Genomic DNA, 23,624 nt, shown 5'->3' on the forward strand with positions numbered 1-23,624 from the left:
TTCATCCTTCCCTCTTTCTCTCTGGCGGCCCCCCAACAGGAAGTGTGCTTCTGCAATGTTCCTCCAAAATCCAGCTCAGCCAACCCATGGACAAAGCCTTTCCTGAACCCCCAAATGACTCAATTATACCTTCTTCTCTACTTTTGTTCCTGGTTCATATTTATTGTTTTTGTCTTGTTGTACAATAATTTATATGCTTACGTGTTGGCTTCCTCCGCTTTGCTGAGAGCAACTTGGGGAACCCTATCTTTAACCCTCTGTATCTACGCCGTGGGGTGCCTGGCACATCATCATGCCACGTGACTCTTTATGGAGTGGATGTGATGTTCATTTCAACAGAAACACTCAGCAAAAACACACAATCGTGATGTACTGCAGTTATCGTAATAACTTTTCAGGTCAACCCTTTCAAAAATAAGAGATATAATTATGAATGAACGATGGAATTGCCATGTTTTCACCTGTATATTGACCTACAGAATTGAATTAAATAAGCTTTTCTAAAAAGTGATTTGATTATAATATCTAAGAAACACTCTACGAGGAATCAAATGTCCCATTTATCACAGAGAATCGCTTTAATGCAGGTATCTCCAGGCTTCGCATTCCAAGGACGGTTCTTTGATCTGCCAGTTTGTTAAAAGCTGGAAAAGCTGCCAGTGTAGAGAAACTGCTTTCCCAAGAAGGAAAACAAGAGTAGATCTGAACAGAATTTCTTTTGAAAGGAGGGGGGAGGCATTTTATATTTAAGCTAGATAATAACTCCTTCTTTTTGATATTGCTATTTTTGTCCCAAATGACTTGAAGAAATTCAGAAAATTGCTAGTTGCTTTAATAACAGTATCAAATCACACTCAGAAAAGGATGAGAATATCAATCAACCTTCCTCCCAGCAGGACCACACCCAAAACATCCGGCATGAATTTACTTTTATGATCATTTATCTGTAAATCAATTCTTTTTAATGTTTTAAGAAAAAGTGATCCCACAGCCAGCCTGCCCATCTGGCATTACACAAGGGTGGGGGGTGGGGAAATGGATTTGTTTTTAAATTGCATTTCAGGCCCAGTGCTGAACACTCAGGCATACATGATCTTTAACCGCAAAACAGCCTTGCAAAGTAGGTACGAGTATGTGATTTTTTCGTTTGTCTTTTTTTAGATGAAATGAGAAAGAATCGGGGTGGTGAGGACATTTGTCTGTTGGCAACACTGGGCTAGAGTCCATACTACCAGCCTCCAGAGCTTACGACCCTCCTGTAAAACCGAGGCAGCTCTCACACGGTCTGGAATATCAGCTTTGCTACTGCTCTATTTGGTGTCATTTTAGAAAAAAATTCAACCTAAACCGAAGTCCCTTGTTATGTCCAATCTTCCAGGAACTCCCTCTGATCTGGCTTCTGTGTCAATACTTTGGTTAAAAATGGTTGTCATCCAATCTGGTGAGTTTTTCCTTCATCTTCACCTTTCTTGGCCTCTAATTTATAACTTGGTAACATTGACCACCCATCCTTGGTGAGAGACTCTTCTCCCTTGACTTTAGGGATCCTCCACTATGCCTGGCTTTTGTATTTTTTCCATGACTTGTCTGTTTCTCGTCCTGCATCTTTTGTCCTCTCTGACTGCCTCGCTGCAAACCTTGACCTTTGCCCAAGTGGCGCTGAAGCCCGGCTTTCTAGCTCCGTGCTGCCTTCCTGAAAGAAAACTGACTGCAGAAGTGCTCCTCTGCCGTCTCCTCCTGTTTGTGCTGCTCTCTTCTCATGAGAGCCCTGATCCATCCTCTGCCCACCTGCCTGCCCTGCTGTCCCCCAAACTGAACCCCCACCTTCCAAAGCATGGTCTCCTCCTAACAGTACTGACATTCTCCTGGTCTCCTGGGCTTGGAGCTTATGACAGTATATAATTAAGTGCTTGATGCGTATTCCATCTATGACTTTTCCTTCCCTTTTTTAAAAAAATAATTTCTTTAAAATTTAAGACAATTTTTAAACTTAAAAGTTCATCTTGCACTAGGCTTAACATCTCCATCTCTGTACCCTCCTTATCTAAAAGTAACCTCTTCCTGGGGTCCTACCTCCAGACTTTCTGCTCACCACCCACCTGCAATGCTGATTCCATATTAGTCTTCCTTAAATACTGCCCTCATCATATCACTCATTGGAAAACCTTCAACTCCTCCTTATTGTCAACTGCATAAAAACTGAATTCATTAATTTGACTTTTTCTTTCTTTCTTTCTTTCTTTCTTTCTTTCTTTCTTTCTTCTTTCTCATTTGACGTTTCAAGATTCTTTGTGATCTGGGTATTTCTCCACCAATAAGATTAGGCAATCTTATTTCTTGCTACTTTTTGGAATATTCTGCTCCAGTAAAGTCAGTCCCTTCACTCTTTCAAGAACATTCATATGCCAGCTTCTGTACTTCCTTTCTTTTGATGTGCACCTTGCCTGGAATGCCTTCTCTCCTGACTTGAATAAGCTTTCCTTCACTCTGTGAAGCCTTTCTTCTTCATGCCAGATCATCATGAACTTTCCTCCCTTTTAAATTTGCACATTGCTTTGAGCCTCTATCCAGTGCATTAGTTGGCACTTCAATACTGACTATCCTGAACTGTTTATTGTTAATTTGCATACATCACCCACTACTTTTACAATCAGATTTAAGCTCCTCATGGGCACAAATCTTGCCACGCTGGTTGTTCCTCCCCCCTACCCCCAAAGTGTAGTAGTATACACTGGCTGATACTACTTAGAAGGTTTAATCTGAATTCAGGGGCATCTGGCTGGCTCAGTTGGAGGAGCATGCAACTCTTGATCTCAGGGTCGTGGGGTCAAACCCCACACTGGGTATAGAGATTACTTAAATAAAAGAAAAAAACAACTTTGAATTCATATAGCCTTATAGGTACCATAATTTAATATTATTGAATCATTAAAAATTGAACGGAAAAGTTTCTTGACCTCCTTTTAATGGGACTTCAGAACTAAGTTATGTCTACATCTATAGGTAATATGGAAAGTAAATATATAAACTTCATTTTAGGATTTGCCAAAGGTCTTTCAAGTATCTCTTTCCATACAACCCATCTTTCCATAGATCATCTCTTGACAAAGCATGAATAAACAGGGAATCTTAAAGCTAATGTTAGAAGCCACATGACATTTCTGAGTCATCCATATTAAAGATTAACTTGATATGAAGACAGAGAATCTGTAATAATAAATGTTATATCCTTGAAGAATACGTCATTTTAAAAATTAGCAGTACTCAAAATTTTCATGACTCCCTGAATGGTATAAACTGGAACATATCACATTAAAGTCTCGGTTAGAAGACTCCATTAGGAAATAGGATAGCCTTACCTTTACATAATCATAGATGCATCTTTGCAAAATACTTTGTGCCTCCAGAGCAAATGTACTGAAGGTAAGTTTAATTAGTTTGTTTACAGGTGCAGTGATGAACCAGATGCAGTTTAAGTTCTTGTCATATCTTCCATTGGAGTCAGAATCAGGAGAGGCAAAGGTATTATTTGAACCTGTCAGATAACCACCACATCCTTGCCCGGGCCCTGCGTTAAAACAAAGACACATCACTAGGCAAACCAAAGAGAAGAGATCTTAAATTTTACATGGAGGGTTTAAAACAATCACATAGTTTCTATTTTGGTAACACTTGCACAAAGAATGTTATCAGATGGTGCACCGGGCTTCAGTGGGCTTATGTGAGTGTTGTTCCCACTTGCGTTAGCTTTTTTGTTACTTATTCCCTTTCTGCTCCTGTGAGTCCCCCTTCAGTTCCCCTTCTAGTCACCTAGAAAAGTGGGGAGCCATATTGAGTTTTACATGCATTTTCAGAACTGTTGATGGGATTTTTTTTTTTTTTAAGATTTTATTTATTTATTTGACACAGAGAGAGAGATAGTAAGAGTGGGAAGACAAGCAGTGGGGAGTGGGAGGGGGAGAAGCAGGCTTCCCACAGAGCAGGGAACCCGATGTGGGGCTCGATCCCAGGACCCTGGGATCACGACCTGAGCCAAAGGCAGACGCTTAACAACCGAGCCACCCAGGCGCCCCTGTTGATGGGATTTATTGAAGCTTTTTCTATCTCTGAAAAATCTAGTTTTTTAGAAAATAAAAGTGTTTTGCATAATAAAACCTATGGAAACCATGAAGATATTTTACTTTTAGGTTCTGCTTTTATGAACACTATCAGATTGAAAACTGAATTTATGAAGAATTTACCCAACACCCCAAGATAATTGGCTCCCAACAAATCTTTTATGTAAATAACCTTTTAGAAAGAGGCTGAGGGGCATTTAACACTACACACATGTAACACTACCGTCCAGTTTATATTAAAACACACTCTATATTTGACTTTTTTTCCAAAAAGAAAGGGAAGCTGAAAAAGAACTTTACTGGTGAAAAAAAAAAATTCTACTTTGATATAAAAATTTTGAGATTCATAATAAAAATAGAAAAGAGGGCGCCTGGGTGGCTCAGTTGGTTAAGCGACTGCCTTCGGCTCAGGTCATGATCCTGGAGTCCCGGGATCAAGTCCCACATCGGGCTCCCTGCTCGGCGGGGAGTCTGCTTCTCCCTCTGACCCTTCCCCCTCTCATGTGCTCTCTCTCTCTCATTCTCTCTCTCTCAAATAAATAAATAAAATATTAAAAAAAAATAAAAATAGAAAAGAGAGATAAAGAAAACTCTCATGATGACAGAATGGTCAACTATGAAAAAAATATGGAACAAAATCCTCAGAACATAGGACATAGTTTTGTTCATTTCACAGTCCAAGGCAATACTTCAGAAATGATGTGAGAAGAGCGTAAAAGGAAGACAAACTTATTGACGATTTTGAAACCATGAGCATGAATTAAATTCAAAATAACCCTAGTAGGAATAGGGATTAAGTAGGTGCTCAAAGTAATGTTCATAAAGCTTACATTCTGCACAAATATAGATCATTATTAATTCCAAAATTAAATCTCACTGACATTGGCCTTTCATTTATTTGTCTCATTGTATTTATCTGTTTATGGTGAAAAGATTGCTTGCAACATTAGGGGGCGCTAAGATTTTGGCCTTGGAGCTTGGCAGGAAATGGAAACAATGGCGGCCCTCCTCACAGGCAAAGGGTATCAAACTTGCCACGTGGTTTTCAGTATAGATGCATTATTTAGTAAGTCAGGCTGCCCTGTCCATAGCTTCAAGGTCAGATAAAACGATAGATTATTTGCACAGTCAGACTTTTCCTGGAGTTGAAAAGCTTCCAAAGGCCCAGTCCCTGATAAATCCATAGATGGTATATAGGACAAAATTATTCTGAAACCAAAGTAATGCCCAGTGCTGAACCACATATGGCTAATGACTCTGCTCACATGAAATAAGCCTGCAACCTAAAAAAAGAACTGGAGTTTGCAGTGCTTATATATCCAGTGTGGACTGATTGTTACTTAAGAAAACCACTTAACCTGATTGACATGCAGATCCGGGAAGAACAATGACTCAGGGTACTAATACATTGACAAATGTATTTATGTATTAAATATTGGGGTTTTTATCTTCAAAAAAATTTTTTTAAAGATTTATTTATTTTAGAGAGAGAGAGCCCACAGGGGGTGAGGGGCAGAGGGAAAGAGAGAGAATCACAAGCAGAATCCCCATGAGTGCAGAGCCTGATGTGGGGCTCGATCTCACAACCCTGAGATCACGACCCGAGCTGAAACCGAGAGTCAGACACTTAACCAACTGAGCCATCCAGGTGCCCCATTAAATATTGTTTTAATAGTCAAGGAAACATATTTAGTATTGAGGTGGGAAAAGATAAATGGTAGTCCAACAGCAGTGATAAGACATAGATAAATAATAATAATAATACAATTTAGGAAAAAAAATAAAACAACAGGTACCATAAAAGAGGCAGGAAAGTCTTGTGAGTTTTGTAGGAAGGGAGAGATTACTTCAGGCTATGAGGATGTAGAATGTCCAAGGAAGAGGTGACATTTGATTCGGGTCTTGAAGGATAAACAGGACAAGACCATGTAGAAATGGGATCGGTATTGGCAATCCCAGGTGGAAAGAACCTCATAACCAAAGATGCAGTGGACAAGAATTTACATTATATGCATAGGAAAGCATGATTCTGTTAGTGAACACTATAGAGTCCGTGAAGGGCAAGAAGATTGGGAAACAGGCTAGGCTGTTCTGCAGAGGGCCTCATCTGTCAGATCATAGAACTGACCTTGAGATTTTATTCTGTGGATAATGGGGATCTACCTGAAAGGTTTTTGATTAGAAGAGTGATAGGGTCGGAATGTACTTTCTAAACAATTGTGATCTAAAAATGTATCTGGTAGTAGCATTACATGGAAGGGTATGGGACTGGAGGAGACAAGACCAGGAGAGAAGACATGGCCACAGTCTGGTCTGGAGGCAGCAAGGGCAGCAAAGAGCTGGAGGTTTGTATACCAGAAACTGGTATTGTTGGGCTTTAGTCTATGAATGCATCAGCTTTAAAAATTAAATGTTATTTTTAAAAGTTCAGACTACCTGATCACCACTTATTTATTAACTATTACTAATAAATTAACAAGGGCAAGATGACGATTGTATGTGGGTACAGTGGCGCCATTATACACACTTATTATCCAATTGCGTTGCTCCTATACTGATGTCATAAGGCACACACACCCTCCTCCAGGGAACCCGAAAGCAAGAACCCAAAAGTCGATGGTGTGCGCTGGCACAGACCGACTGGGAGGTTGGACGACCCTTAATTCTCTAGCCCCTCTCTTCGCAGTACATTAGAATAGACAGAGTATGCTTTTCTGTCCACTTATGTTAGGCTTGGCCAAGTGACTGGCATGAAGTCTCAGAATATTAATGGTTTTGAAGTAGGAAGAGGTCTTAAAGGGGCTTTGTGTTTTTCGGCTCAAGCTCCCGTGCTCCATTCACCAAGAGCTCATTTCCTAGGTAGCTGCTGATGGAAGAGAAAGTGGATTCACATAGTGCAGATCTGGACCCAGCCTGAACTGTGAAATCAATCAACCCGTAGCCCGGAACAGGCAGACAAACCAGTCTGCCAACCCATCAGTGATAAAAATAAATGCTAGAGGGATAAGCCACTGAACTTCGGCTGGTTTGTTATACAACATTACTGTGGCCATAGCTGATCAATACCCAAACACCTTGTTTGAGTTATTAAACTATAATAGAGCACATTGCTTAATTCATAGAATATATACACGGAATTAAAAAAAAGGAGAATTAACATTATTATCAGACAATCCTGGCCAAAATATTCAAATATTTGAGGTAAGCATAACATTATGTGAATGAACTATATAATTCATATTATATTTGAATAATATTATATGAGTAATATACTATATGAGTGCATAGTCAAATAATTGATATAGGTATAACATTATATGAGTAAACCCCTTTCAGTGTCTGTTTGGTGCAGGAAATGGTTATAATTGCTCTAATTCCCCCACTTTAATATTTAAACATAGTGCAACTGCTCTTTGCTTCTGCTCCCCCTACAGCAAATGGATCTATAAATGTATGTCTTTGGGGAAATATAGAGGTGAATATTAACAAAAGAAGGATCCTTTACCAAAAAGCGCTTTGCCACATTACCGGTTCTATATTTCTATATTTTAACAATAACAGGATATATCAGAAAAAATTCTGCGATCATGAAATAGTTTCATATACAAGACATTAATATTCATTTGTTATATTGATATATTTAAATTTCCCTCCTGCCCTTTCTAACCAATATCAGCCCTTAACCTTGACATGTTTAGCACATAAATCCATCATCTTCCTTGTTACTACACACATTCTACCATCCAGCAAACTCCCATCCATCAGCACCTCCTTCATCAGTCATGTTCTGTCATGAGACACTCCCTGTGCGCGAGAACAAATGTCACTCTAACCGTCTTCCCTAAAATTGGAAACACTTCTTACAAAAGAGCTACTTCTTTAGAGAAAGAAAATGTTTGTCTAAAGAAGTATTGGAAATATAAACCCATAGTAAGCAGTGATATGTGGATAGAGTCTACTGAATTAAAAATCAGTAACTGAATCCTAAATTATTTCCCTCCAATAATTCAACTTCAGAGTGAAGCTCAAGCCAAGATAAATCTGACAAAGAAAAATAGTTCTATTACCTAAGAGAAAACATCTTGAAGCCTTTAGTGGAGACAGGTTCATTTCTAAATAGTTATCATGAGAATGGACATGTTTGTGGCTGACGTTTTATTGAAGTCCTCTAGATAGGATCTCTATCTGTCTCTGGACAGTCACTACTTGGACACACGGTGAATGGCAAGCCATCCTTACAGATAAAGACTGGCCCGACTTTGGGCATTTTCCTGTTCCCCAGTGAGCCAGCTGGAGCTTTAGCCGGTGGTAGTCGAAGGAAGCCGACCAAAGCACAGGAAACAGAACACAAACACATTTAAAGTTGGTGCTTTAGGGAAATGGGGGTGCACCAGGATAGCTTCCTTTCTACCACACAGGACACAGGGCTAGAGCTCCATAATCCTTTCTCTGAATAAATCTTGCTGTGATTTTCAAAGCTGCATTATTCAATTGCCCTACAGCCGAGAATTCATTTTTAAAAAAATTCACCTATGTTAAAGATGAACATGCTCTTTTTCTCTAAAAACAAATTGGATTTATTTTTCTACTCTCTAACTTCAAACACGTGTAACCTTTTAGGTATTATATATATATATATATGTTATGCTACAAAAACAACATAACGGGTTTTGTAACATGAATTGTGTGTTTTGTTCTTGTTTGTTTTTAGTAACATCACTCAATTTGACTCATTTAAAAAATCCTAATTTGAGGCCCAGCCTAATTTAACTTAGATTGTGTATTTAGTCTGGTAATATTTGGGAAGCATAAAACGAGAATACTAAGAGAAAGGTAATTCCAGCAACTAATCAGCAGCTATAGTCACTAGAAAAAGAGCAATACAGTGTATAACAAACTTAGGAGAATTTTATCATTATCTTTTTACTAATTTTGCATTATTTAGATATTACTTTACGTATGCATCATCAGTCCCAGGGCATTTCATTCGAATCATTCTAACTTTGAAATTTTAAAAATGATTTGCTAAGCAAAATAATATGATCATATCAATTGATGCAGCAAAGGATTTAACAAGATCCAACATGCATTCATGATAAAAACTCTCAGCAAACTAGGAATAGAAAGGGATTTTCTCAACTTGATACAGAGCATTTACAAAAACCTACAGCTAACATGATACCTGATGGTGAAAAACTAAATGTTTTCATCTTAAGATCAGGAACAAGGCAAGGATATTTTTTCTCACCACTCTTACTCAACATAGTATTGGAATTCTTGCCAGTTAATAGGCAAGAAAAATTATATATACAGACTGGAGAGGAAGAAATAAAATTGCCATTATTTTCAGATGTAGAAAATCCCAAGGAATCTACATAAAAATTCCTAAAACTAGTGAGTTCAGCAGAACTCAAAATATAAGGACAATATGCAAAAATCAGGCACATTTCTATATACTAATAATGTGCATGTGGAAACCAAAATTAAAAATACAACTGCTACCCCTGAAACCAATAGTACACTATAAGTTAACTAACTAAAATTTAAATAAAAAGTTTAAAAAATAAAAGTAAAAATACAATTTCTCCAAAGACAATGAAATCCTTAGGTACTCACTTCATGAAACATATATAGGATCTGTGTGCTAAAAATTACAAAATGATGAAAGAAATCAGAGAAGACTTAACTAAATGGAGAGACATACATATTCATAGATTGGGAGACTTGACATAGTAAAGATGTCAATTATTCCTAAGTTGATGCATAGGTTTAATGCAATTCTTATCAAAACCCCAGAAGGATCTTTCTGTTTATATTTTAAAATGCTTACTTTAAAATTTATATGGAAAACTATAGGTCCTAGAATATTTAAAACAATCTTGACAAGTATAGGTCCTAGAATATTTAAAACAATCTTGACAAAGAAGAATAAAGTTGGATGAATCATTCCACCTGATATTAAGGCTTCCTATAGAGCTACAATAATCACGACGGTATGACACTGGTGGAGAGTTAGACACATAGATCAATGGGATAGAATAGAAAACACAAATAGGGGCACCTGGGTGGCTCAGTCGTTAAGCGTCTGCCTTCAGCTCAGGTCATGATCTTGGGGCCCTGGGATCCAGACACTCTGGCAGGCTCCCTCTCTCTCTGCTCCTTCTCCCTGCTCATGTTCATGCTCTGGCTCACTCTCTCTCAAATGAATAAAAAATCTTTAAAAAAAACCACAGAAATAGATGCACACAAGTATGCTCAACTGATTTTTTTTTTTTTTTTTTACAAAGCTGCAAACACAATTCAGTGGAGAAAGGATAGTCTTTTTAACAAATATTGCTAGAGCAACTGGACATTGAGAGGCAAAAAAAAAACTAACTTCAATCCAAACGTCAGACCTTAAACAAAAATGAGCTGAGACTTAAATGAAAGACATAAATGACATAAATGAAAAATGTAAACCATAAAACCATAAAACTTTTAGAAGAAACCATAGCAGAAAATCTTCAGGACCTCAGGATAGGCAAAGAGTTCTTAGAAACCAAAAGCATGATATTTAAGAAGGAAAATTGATAAATTAAATTTTATAAAAGTTAAACATTTTACTCTTAAACATTTTACTCTAAGAAAGGTCTTGTTCAGAGGATGAAAAGGTAAGTTATGAACTGGGAGAAAATATTCGCAAACCACATACCCTAGAAACACTACTATGAGGGTATATACAGAACTGTCAAAATCCAACAGTGGAAAAACAAACAGTCCAATTAGAGAATGGACAAAAGATATGAACAGATATTTCACCAAAAAAGACACACACATGACCAAAAAAAAAGCACATGAAAATTGTTCACCATTAGGGAAATGCCAATTGAAACCACAGTGAGATATTAATACACAGCTAGCAGAATGGCGAAAATTAACCCACACATACATACACACAGAGAGAGAGAGCTCACTACAGAATACAGCACTCTACAATGGGATGATGGGGGATAGGAGTGCCCCCAAAGTATGGGCACAGAGAAAGTACAATGACTTTCTAACTAAATGTTAGAAATCAGATGAAAATGGAGGAGTAGCGTCTTAAATTGCTGAATGAAAATAAATGCCACACTAGAATTCTATATTCAGGGAAAATATCCCACAAAATTTAAGACAGACTAACCCCATTTTCAGGAAAACCAAAACCAAAAACGTTTTTACCAGAAGATTTCCAACAAATAAAAAAATCACGAAAGAGAATTCTTCAAAAAGAAATAAATTGGTCCCATAAGGAGGCAGAGAAATTGAGGAAGAAAAAAAAAACAGCAATGATAATACACATAATTACTAATTGCATAAAGCAATAAAAATGTTTTATGTTTTGTAGAGTTGAAACAACTGACATTAATAGCACAAAAGACAAGAAGTAGATAAACAGATTTAAAATGTTCTAAGCTCCTTATACTTATTATGAAGTGGTGAAAGGACTAATTTTAAAATAGATGCCAGTGAGTCAAGGATGAATGTTGTAATCTCTAAGGTAATCACTTAAAGAAGAGGAACAGAATGTATAAGCAATGATTTAAAAAGGAGAGTGACAGAAACTGATTAATTAAAGAAAAAAGCCAAAAAAAGGATAAAGGAATCTAAGAACAGGTAGGACCAACAGAAAACAAACAACACAATGGGTCTATTTAAATCCAATAATGTTGGTGATTTAGTTAGTTGAAAATATATGAAATTCTCAAATTGAAAGGCAAAGCAAAACAGAACCTAAATATGTTTTTCAGGATAGGAAAAGTTTAAAAGGTTGGAAACTATACCAAGCAAACACAAACGAAAGAAAGCTAGGGAAGTGATACTAATTAGAAAAAGTAGACATTAAGACAAGAAGCATTTACAAAAAAATTACATAATGATACATGTCAGTTCACCAGGAATATATAATAATTTTAAGTGTGTATGTGCCACACGGCATTGCCTCAAGGTAAAAACAAGCAAAACTCTATCCCAGATATTTCTACTAAGCTTCTAATTCTTCTATCTGATGAACTACAGAACATGAGCTGGATGTCTTAAATGCACCAAAATCTCCATACCCAAACCCAAAATTATTATTTTCTCCTACAAAACCTGATCCTTTCCTGGCAATTTTGTATTTGGATAGCGGTATCACCAGAGAGCGACACTACCTTGTTCAAAGACCCCTGTGTCCCATTGATTCTACATCTCTCTACATTTTTTATTTTCACACTGCTCTCATTATGCCCTGCCAAAACAACTGTAATACTTTCCTAATTTTTCCCTGCATAAAATGCTGTCCCTACTTCAAAACACCATCCATACAGGTGCTAGGATGTGCTCTTTAAAATGAACCTATTAGATCATAGTACTCTCCAGTTCAAAACAACTCATGGTTCCCTTCTACCTGTGTACGGTGCCCTCTGCACGTAGCTTCTGTCTATCTCTGCTGTCTCAGCTCCTATCATTCTCCAAAGCATTACCAAATGATGTGCAGGTCAGTCTATAGCCTCTGAAATGGGATGCACCTGCAACTTCGTACATGCTTTTCCTTCCCTACAGAATGTTTTCCCAATGAGTGTCTTCTCATCCTTCCAAGTTACTACTCTTTATGGCTGAAATTTACGACATGCTTAATGAGTGCCAGGGAAATGTTTTAGTTTAATCTCACCACAACCCTTTCAGGTAGTCACTATTAGTGTGCCCATTTCACAGAGGAGATCCTCGAGATGTAGAGAGGAAAAGTAAAGTGTCCAGGGTCAAACCTGTTGGGATGGACATGAACTGGGTTTGTTCCTAAGAAGTCTTGCTCCAGAGCTTACACTCTTAAAAATCGCACTACAATTCAGGATTTACATGCTCTGCGATGCTTTCTCTAACAATCCCGTGTCCTCTTTATTCAACACCAGAGTACCACAGGTCCCTTCTTTTCTGCCTCCACTACCCTTTGCACATACTTCTGTCGAAAAGCATTTATTACACCAAATGTACGATTACTTACTAACTCATCTACTTGAATGAACCTCTCAAGAGTAGGGACCTTGTTCAGTTCATCTTTGTATTTCAGGGAGAAGTTCATTGCCTGCACAGCAAGTAGCTGGTGAATATTGTTGAATAAACAATGAAGGAATGAATAGAAAATGTAAATCGTTATTAGATGGATCTTTGCATCTAGCATATGTTTACATGGGGAATTCTTGGAGTTAAATATATTTCTTGATTTGTAGAGTTGTTATATTATGTACACATTATGTCTATGTACATGTACGTATGTACTTATATATTTTTTAACAAAATAACATGTTTGTCCTATGGATTAACCTGTTTTTAAAGCTAAGTTAGTTGATTTTTAGCACACATTTGATTGCCAAGAAACAATTAGCAGGATAACAATAAAAATACCACTGAAAGATTTAAAACATTGCTTAAGAGGTAGTATTTTCATAGGAAAATGCTTCTTTAGCTAAAAATTTGCAATGATAAATGACGTTCTATTAAGTAAATTTAATCTCTGAGTATTAGATTTCAGCAAGCAGAGCAAATTTAATCACTTGTAAAATACAGGATACATTCATGTGCCAGCTCCACTATCTCAAAGACGTATGACTTACACCTCATACCTATCAGAATGGCTATTATCAAAAAGACAGGAAACAGTAAGTGTTGGCCAGGATGTGGAGAAAAGGCAAACTTCTTGCACTGTTGGTGGGAATGGAGATTGGTGCAGCCACTGTGGAAAACAGTAAATTTTTCCAAAAGTTAAAAATAAAACTACCACATGATCCACCAATTCCATTTCTAGGTATTTATCTAAAGAAAATGAATACACCAATTTGAAAAGACATGGGCATTCCCATGTGCACTGCACCATTATTTACAATAGCCAAGATAGGGAATCAAAGTAAATGTCCCTAGATGGATGAATGGATCAAGATGATGTTACATACACAAATACGTACATACATATATACACACAATGGAATATTATTTGGCCATAAAAAATGAAATCTTGCCATTTGCAACAACATGGATGGACCTAGAAGGTATAATGTTAAGTGAAATAAGTCAGACAGAGAAAGACAAATACCATATGACTTCACTTCCATGTTGAATCTACAATCAAAATAAATGAACAAATGAAACCAAACAGACTTACAGAGAGCAAATGAATGGTTACAGGAGTGGGGTAATTGGACGAAATAGGTGAAGGGGATTAAGAAGTACCATCTTTCATTTATAAAATAAGTAAGACTTTGGGATGTAATGCACAGCATAGGGAATATAGTCAATAATATTGTAATAACTTTGTATTGTGACAGATGGTAGCTAGACTTATTATGGTAACCATTTTGTTATGTATATAAATATTGAAACACTATGTTGTACAACTGAAACTAATACAATATTTGTATGTCAACTATTCTTCAATAAAAAATAAAAGAACTATGACTTTATTTACTTAACATTGACAATTACAAAATCAGAAGTTATAAATTTTTTTTAAAATGTTCTGCTTAGAAAGAAAAAAAAAATGTTCTGCTTAGAGAAAGAAGCCTTAAAAGCAACGTGCTCTTCAGTCATAAGACAGATTTCGATATAGAAGAGGTGGAATTCATAAAACCAGACCCAGATTCCCATAGCTTTTAAATAACAATTTCGGGGCATCTGAGTGGCTCAGACGTTAAGCGTCTGCCTTCAGCTCAGGTCATGATCCCAGGGTCCTGGGATCGAGCCCCGTATTGGGCTCCCTGCTCAGCGGGAAGCCTGCTTCTCCCTCTCCCATTCCCACTCCCACTTGTTCCCTCTCTCACTGTCTCTCTCTGTCAAATAAATAAATAAAATCTTTAAAAAAAATTAAAAAATAACAATTTAAACAGGGACACAGAACTATGTTTTTGTTCTTGCTGAGATATTAGCTTACACTGTGCTATGGATATTTCAACTTTTATTACTTTGGTGGAGACAAAGGGGAGACAGGGATTCCTTTCCCAGTTCTGCTCAAGACTTGCTAAGTGACCTTGGCAAGTTATGTAATGTCTTTGTGACTTAGTTGCCCAATTCATAAACTAATCTTTATTAAGAGAGTACCAATCAGGGTTGTATCATAAAAATAAATGCCCAAATTCCTTCATTTTGTTAGAATCCTGTGGTGAGGAATTTTACTAAATTGGAAGCCATAATTTTGGACTAGAGGGTTTTATTTGTTATACAGAGATCTATTACCCTTACATTCCAAGGCAACTATATTCCACTTAACTGTGCTAATTCTTTATCAATATGCCATGCAAAGCCAATAAAACAGATGTGACATTTGTCTGGTATTTGTCAACATCAGAAAGATATGTGATTTTATTGCATATATATTTTAGAATTACATTAATATATTATGTATTATGAGCTATAATATGCATATATTGTATGTGTATTACATATACATATATGCTACATATACATATGTATTTCATGTAAATATCAACACTATTTATAATATAAACACTATAGATATATAAGATATACCATATATCTATATAAATATATACATATTACACAATATTTATATTATAAATATAACATGGCAGAGTATAATATAAATATAACTGTTTTATAATATAAAATTATGACACAAATATTAATATTATAAATACAAGAGAACAGCGACTGCTGTACTATACACGCTATTTACATAGTGGTAGCATACGAGCAAATACACTATTCGGAGCTAGGTACAACTTGGAATGCTGGTACTAGAAAGCCGGCAGTATCAAGGAGAAGATGAAAGTGGAGAAAAGTAGCTCTATCTAGGCCAAAAAGGCACTAAAGAAATGACCTGCCTTTCAGAAAACTCACCCCAGGATCCCTCTTCACCCCTGGCTATGTTTACTGACTGCCCCAGAGGTGATGGGAGTTGATTAGGAAAAGGGTGAATCTGGGAGACAATCAAACCTGGCTCAAAGCTTGGCTTTGCCTCTTACACACATTCTGACCACAGACAAATTACTTAATCTCTCCACTTCTTATTTCTTCCTCTGTAAAATGGGATAATCCCTGTCTCATGGGCAGTTGTGAGGATTAGATGAGACCATCTAGGGAAAGCCTCTTTCCTACATCTAGCACATAGTGGATGCTCGGGGACAGGCGGTCACTGTCATTATGCCCTGGGACTTTGCGATGTCTTCATTTGGGAGAGAGCAGAACGTACAATTACCACAAAATTAATAGATTTTTTGTATATCACGACAACAAGAAGAATAGAGTCCCATGGCCCTAATGATGTTTCATTTCTAAACAACTGATTTACAACCAAAGAATTTTTTTTTAATGTTTATTGCTAGCCAGAGATAGTTTGCATTTATGCTCCTGCAAACACTACATCAAAGTCAAGCTGATCCGAGTAAGGATAATTATTATTATTATAGGGAACCTGTGGTTACAAATAATTTAACTCAAAACACCCGGCTTTGAGAACATCTGAGATAAGACTAGATTCCATTTTGAGGAGGGCTGGTGTGGCTTAAGTTAATGCAGGATAATTACTTCCCAGCTCTTGTTCACCCGAATGTTTTCCAGTGTTAGCTTATGATTTACCACTAACTCAATTTTGTCACTCAGTTTGGTCTCCATAATACCATCTGGTTTTATTTTTCCCCAACAACAGCCCTACTTTTCAAACGGGTCATTCCAGGGGGAGGGGGCATAGATTCTGATGTTGGAATATATTTTAATAAAAATCTTTCCTTTCCTTTTGCTGATCTGGAATTTTACTCCTGTCTACTTGCTTTTGTAAGGTTTTGGTGAACTAAGCATTGCTGTTTTCTTTACTGTAGCCCCACATGCTCTGCTCAGCAAAAAACCCTTTTCAATAAAACCCACAAAGAAGAAACTGCAGATAACCTTGTCTTTGTATCTCTCAAGGGAAATCCAATCACCAGTGAAAGTTACAAGGCTTAAAAAGGGCGGAAATAAGCTCAGTCTAGTTTTCTGCAAATGGGTGTACAATTTCAGCTCATCTCATTCTCAGACTTCATCAGAGAGAGCAAATGACATTAAGAGAACAAACACCATTGCTTTCAAGTAATACCCCCGTTACTGCTAAACTGAGAATTACTTGAGCAGTGATTTATAAAATTATTCAAGTTATAACTCAACACTCTTACTGCACTTGTACTTGTAAAAGTAATACGGTTTGGCAGTTTTATCAGGCTGTTAAGAAGCACATGGAAACATACACATCAGTATTCAGAGTCACTGAATGTTCTTAACTTTATTCTTTTACCGTCTAGCTACAGAATTTTAGAATGCCTCTCAAAGTCCAAACGTAACACCAAAACTGAAACTGAAAAAATAACTAGAAACCAGAGTCTGATTCTGACATGTTGGTATATTTTTCTCCATCTGTTTTGACCATATTTTCCATCTTTGGGGCTGCAGAATCCCACTGCCTTTGTCAGTCTCCCCTTTCCTTCTCTTGTCCCCTCTGGTTCAACTCCCTCAGCTTCCTCCCACTGCTCCCAGTGCCTTCCTTTAGCATGTCAGAGAGACATCTTCCAGATGTTATGGCAGTAGGCAAACATCCAAGGGCCAGACACACATGACCCAGAGGTTCAGTCTGACCTAATACTCCCAACCAATTCTCTGAGGATGAAAGTGATCCAATTTACTACCCTGAGTCATAGTGGAACTATATGAACCATGATTGAGAAGGAGGCACATCTCGATACAAGACAATGTATAGTGTATCATTTACATTACATATAAGAGAATTAATTGTTAAGTAGGTGCAATGTGTCCACTTATTCTTTAATGCATTCACACAGCCTATTACTATCGATGGAGTATCAATACGTGAAAAATTTAGCTTTTGATTTCAGATTTAGGTTATAAAGCATACTTTAGGGTTTGCTGGTTAGACTTCAGTGCAAAGTGAGTAAGAATGAACAAAACAATCATTGCTCCATGGGGGGGTCCTATTGATGATAATGACCCCAGCTGTACATACTCCAGAGATAGGGTGGGGCAGCTCATGGAGCTTTACAGAAGCCCAAGACCACAGCATTATTTTCTGATAACGTAACAGTCTTCCTCTTGGACATCTAAGGAACTTTACAGGAATTAGCTACTTCATTCCCATTGTATTCTTAAGAGAAAGATAGTGGTAATTTTTCAAACTGATCTTTTTTTAGCGGATAAAAATTGAGCTCAAACATGCTAAAGGGCTTTTCTAAAGCATCTTACCGGGCAATGATGTAATGGGACGATTAGGTCATGGTCACCTGCTTTCTGGTCTACAGCCCCTCCCATCTGGGCACGTTTCCATCTTTGTGGAGCACGATTTATTTTGTCCTTGTTAAACATGTACTTTGGTATTTTTGCCTTTGCCTCACAGCAAGGTCTGTGAGTCTGACTGTACTGCCACCTGACTTTTCCCTATATGGCATTTACCCGAGGAAGGGACAGGCAGTGGCCCTCATCCTCCGCACATGGACTGTGGACAAGAGGGAGCTGGGAGCTTTAGTCACACATCCAGTGTCTCCAGTCTCTAGTCACTGACGCCCCCTTGTCATGATATTGCCATAGTCTCCAGGGTGACATCACATCCTTGTCCTTCTAGGACATGTCATCCTTAAGGGTCACTCTTTACTCTCTCCTTGGCTACTCACTGATCCAAAGGCCTACCAATCTCACACCTACTCAGTCCAGGGTCAGTTTCTGACCCTGACATTTTGCTAAAGTGTTATAAACACATTACTTTAAAAAACAAATGGAACTACCACGGTACTACACAAATTATGTACTTTAAATCCCCGATCTAATCAAATAGCTAGAAGCTTGGTGTCTGATGTGATGAGCATGTCATGAATAAGACTGACTGAGCAGCACTCTGACATGAGACCAGGACAGGAAGAAGCAACAGAGGCTTTGGAAGTTTAAAAACATGTTTGCAAGTCTGAAATGCTTCACAAGACACACATGTAAGCACAATCATGGCCAAAGTAGCCCCTGGGAATCAAGGAGGGGCAAAAACTCAACAAGCAGAAATTAATAGAATAAAGGGTACTTATAAATGTCAATTCTGCACTAGATAGCATTCCCATTTCAGCCAAATCCACAGGACTGATGGCTTTTTAAACTTTATTAGATCCTTGATACCACTGACAATCAGACAAAAGCTCACTCTCTTTACTGAACTAAAGTGGCACAGAAGGGAAAATCTTATATTGTCAAAGGCATTGTTCTGGTGTACATTGTTCTTTGGCATCTGAGAAAAACACTCAGATAATTTCAGAGTTTCACAGATCCCTAATGCCTGGCATGATCACTTTGCTGGTCATCTTCTCTCAGGATCAATTATTCATGGAATGCAGGAGTGCAGGGGGAAAGGAGATTCGCTTTATAGTTAGATATTAGCCCTTATAAAGGGCCTGCCTTGCTTTCTCTGGACCTTATATCCCATGCATTATGGTTCTTTAATACAGAAGTTCCATGAAAGGATGAAACTCAGTTTCCCTACATATTTAGTAATTAACAACAAACCATGGGATATTTGCCCCAAATTTGTTCTGACCCATTAGCAATACAAATGAAGAAGGAGTTTACCTCATAATCACATAGTTACATGAGTGGGCTCTCCACTGACTTCTGAAAAATTGAAGCAGATGTATATAAAGTATTGTCAAATGTATCATCTAAATGGCAAATTTGCAAAACTCTAGTGTGTTAGTCAAGATGAACTAAACTGGAATGTCACAGACTAAAATGGTCTCTTCACCGCAATTATTTGCTCTGTGAAAATACTGTTTTCCAGGCTGAACTGACAGTTTTGGACATCCACTGTAGAAAATTCATGTGACTATTGAAAACTCACTGTTGGGTCCACACAGGTGCTCTCCCCTTTCTATGGGAAAGTGCAGCGGTTTTAAATGGATAAGACAGAAGTGAAAGGTGCATCCAAGTGGTCAAGTCTAAGTTGTTGTTTTTTTTTTAATCCAGATCTATAACTAAAAGAATTCAATCTACTCTTAATTGCTCTTCCCCTACTTCCTTACCATAAACAAACAAACAAAAAAACAAAACAAAATTGAAAAGTTTTGCAGAATGATCAGTAAACTTATATGTGTGGCTTATATGTGTGGTCTTGAAGGCTTTGTGAGACCAAAGCAATATAAAAAGGCAACACCTAGGTTTCCAGCAAAAAAAAAAAAAATTACCGTTAAAGATTACTCAAAATCACTTCTTAGATATTTTCAAGTGTCTGAGAGCATTTATAAAGAGGAAAAAGAGGCAAAAGTCGTCATCATGAAATGCAGTGATCACACCACTCTCACAATAAATGACATTCCATTTCTGCTCCTTGCACTTGAACCCTTCGTAGAACTGTGACCAGAGGAAAACAGTAATTGACTGAAAGAGCCCAGTGCTCAAACATGAACAATGCCTTTGACAATATAAGATTTTCCCTTCTGTGCCACTTTAGTTCAGTAAAATCACAGTAAGTCCAAATGCCTTCTTTGTAGCTCAGAAAAACAGTAATTAATGAGGCTAGGGAACGCTGACTGACTCACTCGGGAAACTTCATGCAGATGACAACAGTGGAGAGCATAAGACTATTTCAATGGTCATGGGAGAATATATTAGGAAAAAGAAAAACAACTTGAAAGCAGGTAGCAAGAGCAAATGCAAATATATGTCATTTGGTTCTAAAGTCTGTGCTAAAGGCAAGAATGTATGGGTTCTTTTGTGCAAAAATCTCCAAGGGAAAATGAATTTTTCTTTCAAAATAGCTTCTGTGTTTTGTACACCACTTCACTTAGGCAAATTCTATTGAGGCAATACTCCCTGTCTGCCCCTGAGACTTGCTTTCAAGTGATTGTTGATATAGCTAAGTAGGATAGGTAGCAAAGTGGTTTTCTGATACAATTTGTCATGATGTCTATGTTTTATTGGGAAGCTTTCACAATACAAATGTCTAATTGCTTCCCTCAAAAAATGCACAAAAAAGTAAAACATCAAATGTAAAGAAAGCTTAAGGTAAGCTTGGCTTTGGATCAGAGGGATGAGGGTGATCTACAGCCTTCTACCTTCTCAGTTTCTCTTAGATTCTTACCTTTCCTTCTGTTTCTCCTCTCACTGTGTCAGTTTGAACCTTCAACCTTTGCCAACCGGAATTCTGTAATGAGCTTGTTCTTCTCAAGTCATAGGGTTCCCCTGTGCCAATCTTCCTCCACCCTGCTACCACTATCATCTTTCCAGAAGCCATGAGGTTTTTACTTAAAATTTTCCCAAGGCTCTTCATCATTTCAAGGACAAAGTCAACACAGGTCATGAGGCCTTCTCTCTTGATGGGCCCTTGCCTGCTTTTAGGCTAAACTTCTGTCGTTTCCATCAGTGGTAAAACGAGGTTCAGGTCTCATGAGAGATGGTTGTGTAGGGAGACTTTACCTTTGTATACCAGAGAGGTATATTAGTTGAGTGATTTTTTTAAATCAAAATATATCATATATAATTTTTAAAACCAAAACTTTATGTGACATATTTTTTGAAATTTAAATGAAAAGCAACTTTAGTCAGGTGAAAAAAAAAATAAGTAAAGCAGAAAAGTAACAGTCATGAAAAACAGATTTACATATCCCAAATTCTTACCCAGTGTCTGCCAGAAAGATATTTTCCAACCTCTTGCCGTTTGAAATGAATCTGTCTTGAATACCAGAAGCAAACTATGATTGCTGCTCCTAATATTTGGTGGAAGCTCGGAACCACAGAATTTGCCAAGAAGGGGATCACTGATGTTAGAACCATCATAAATTGCCAGGTAGTCTTGGGAGCAAAATGTGGAAGGAACCACATCAAAGTCACTAAACCTGTAGAATGAACCTTGTTAATACTGATGTTCTCCATTTGAATTTCCATTACATTATACCCTTCATTCTTGTAAAAACAAAAACAAAACAAAACCAAACAAACAAAACAAGTCAAAGGCTAGAAGCAGAACATCCATGCTTTACCTGATAGCAAATACTAGAAACAATATGCTATTTTACTGATTTGATGGCTATAAGCAAAAATTCACATTTAAGATTGTTATAGTTGTTACAGGAACTTCACCACACATCTCCAGCTCTCTGCTTTCCTGATATTTGGGACAACTGCCCTTCTGTGCACACTCTGAGGTTCTACATGGCCTTAAGACTTGCTATGGCCATAGAAATATAAGCAGGAGTGATACCTATTACTTTTTGGAAGACATTTTAAAAAAATTACTACTCAGTTTGCCTTCCCACTGCAGTGATGGATCATGGATTCAAACGTAGAAATGAAGCTTCCATCAGCCTGGGCTGCTAAGTGCACATTGGACACTCATACAGGTGAGAAATAAACTCACTAAGCTACTGTGCCTTGGGCATGTTTGTTACCACTTATAACTACCCTGACAGATACATCCTTAACTTCACTTTTATGGCCTGAGATAATACTTTAATCTAAGGCCTATGCTCTGTTATTTTAAGTAACTATTCCCAGAGTTCCCAAACAAGCAAGGCTTTCTACATGGTTTATCTTTAGGGCTTTAGGATGGGTTTATTATAAATTATTTTTTCTTAAACCTGTTTAAATTATTTGATATCCTGCCCTCATTTTTGTAGGTTCTTCTGCTTTCTCAGCTTTTTTTTTTTCTTTTTGCTAGCAGCTACAATAATAACATATAATACAGAATAATTTGTGGGGCTCCTGGGTGGCTCAGTCAGTTAAGTGTCTGGCTCTTGATTTCGGCTCAGGTCATGATCTCAGGGTCGGGAGATAGGGCTCTGCGCTCAGCACGGAGTCTGCTTGCCCCTCTCCTTCTGCTCCTCCTTGCACTCTCTGTCTCTACCTCTCTCTCTTTCTCTCAAATAAATAAATAAATAATCTTTAATACAGAATAATTTGAAAATATCTGATTTGAAAATTCCTTTTAAGAGCCTTGAGAAAAAAAGGATCTGTAAAATTTTATGAAGCTTTAATTAGTTCAATTTTTTCAAACTGATGGTTAAGAACAAGATGAAAAATTCTTTATTTTCTTCAACCACATGTAATATTTAATGCTCTTGTAAAAGAAGATGAGGACAGGACAATAGCTAGATAATTTCTAAAAATACTACATCCATTTTTTATTCTCCTTGGATAACACACTTATTTTCTACAACATGAATCCATAAAGAAAGATAAAGATTTGCATTTCCAAGAGGACTCAAAGCTGTTTTGACTTTTTATTTTTTATCATTTTTCCAGAGCACAGAAGATTATCTGGAAAAGCCGATTGATAGCAAAGCTTATGTTGCCAGTGTACTTTGAGAACACTGGTAGAAGAATTCATGTTTTACTAATGTCTACAACTTCTGTAAAGCCTGGGATAATATCTGTTTTATAGAATGTAGGTTCTTAGAAAGAGTATAATAAATTTTCCAAACATGCTGATATGAACTTTGACTATGATGAGCCCAGGGCCCACGTAAGAAACAGAAATATACATTATAA

At 37.3% G+C, this 23,624-nt stretch overlaps 1 protein-coding gene across 1 annotated transcript in view; it reads right to left on the bottom strand.

Moving 5' to 3' along the window:
• The window catches only part of CUBN (cubilin), a 265,371-nt gene that overhangs the window by 18,551 nt on the left and 223,196 nt on the right, over window positions 1-23,624 (bottom strand). Inside the window, exons 59-60 of the mRNA XM_036097059.2 lie at window positions 21,756-21,973; window positions 3,360-3,568 (exon numbers count right to left, since the gene is read on the bottom strand). Coding sequence (XP_035952952.1) covers window positions 3,360-3,568; window positions 21,756-21,973 — 427 coding nt within the window. The remainder of the gene's footprint in view (window positions 1-3,359; window positions 3,569-21,755; window positions 21,974-23,624) is intronic.

Source organism: Halichoerus grypus, chromosome 6, assembly GCF_964656455.1.
Source record: "Halichoerus grypus chromosome 6, mHalGry1.hap1.1, whole genome shotgun sequence".
Classification (NCBI taxonomy): Eukaryota; Metazoa; Chordata; class Mammalia; order Carnivora; family Phocidae; genus Halichoerus; species Halichoerus grypus.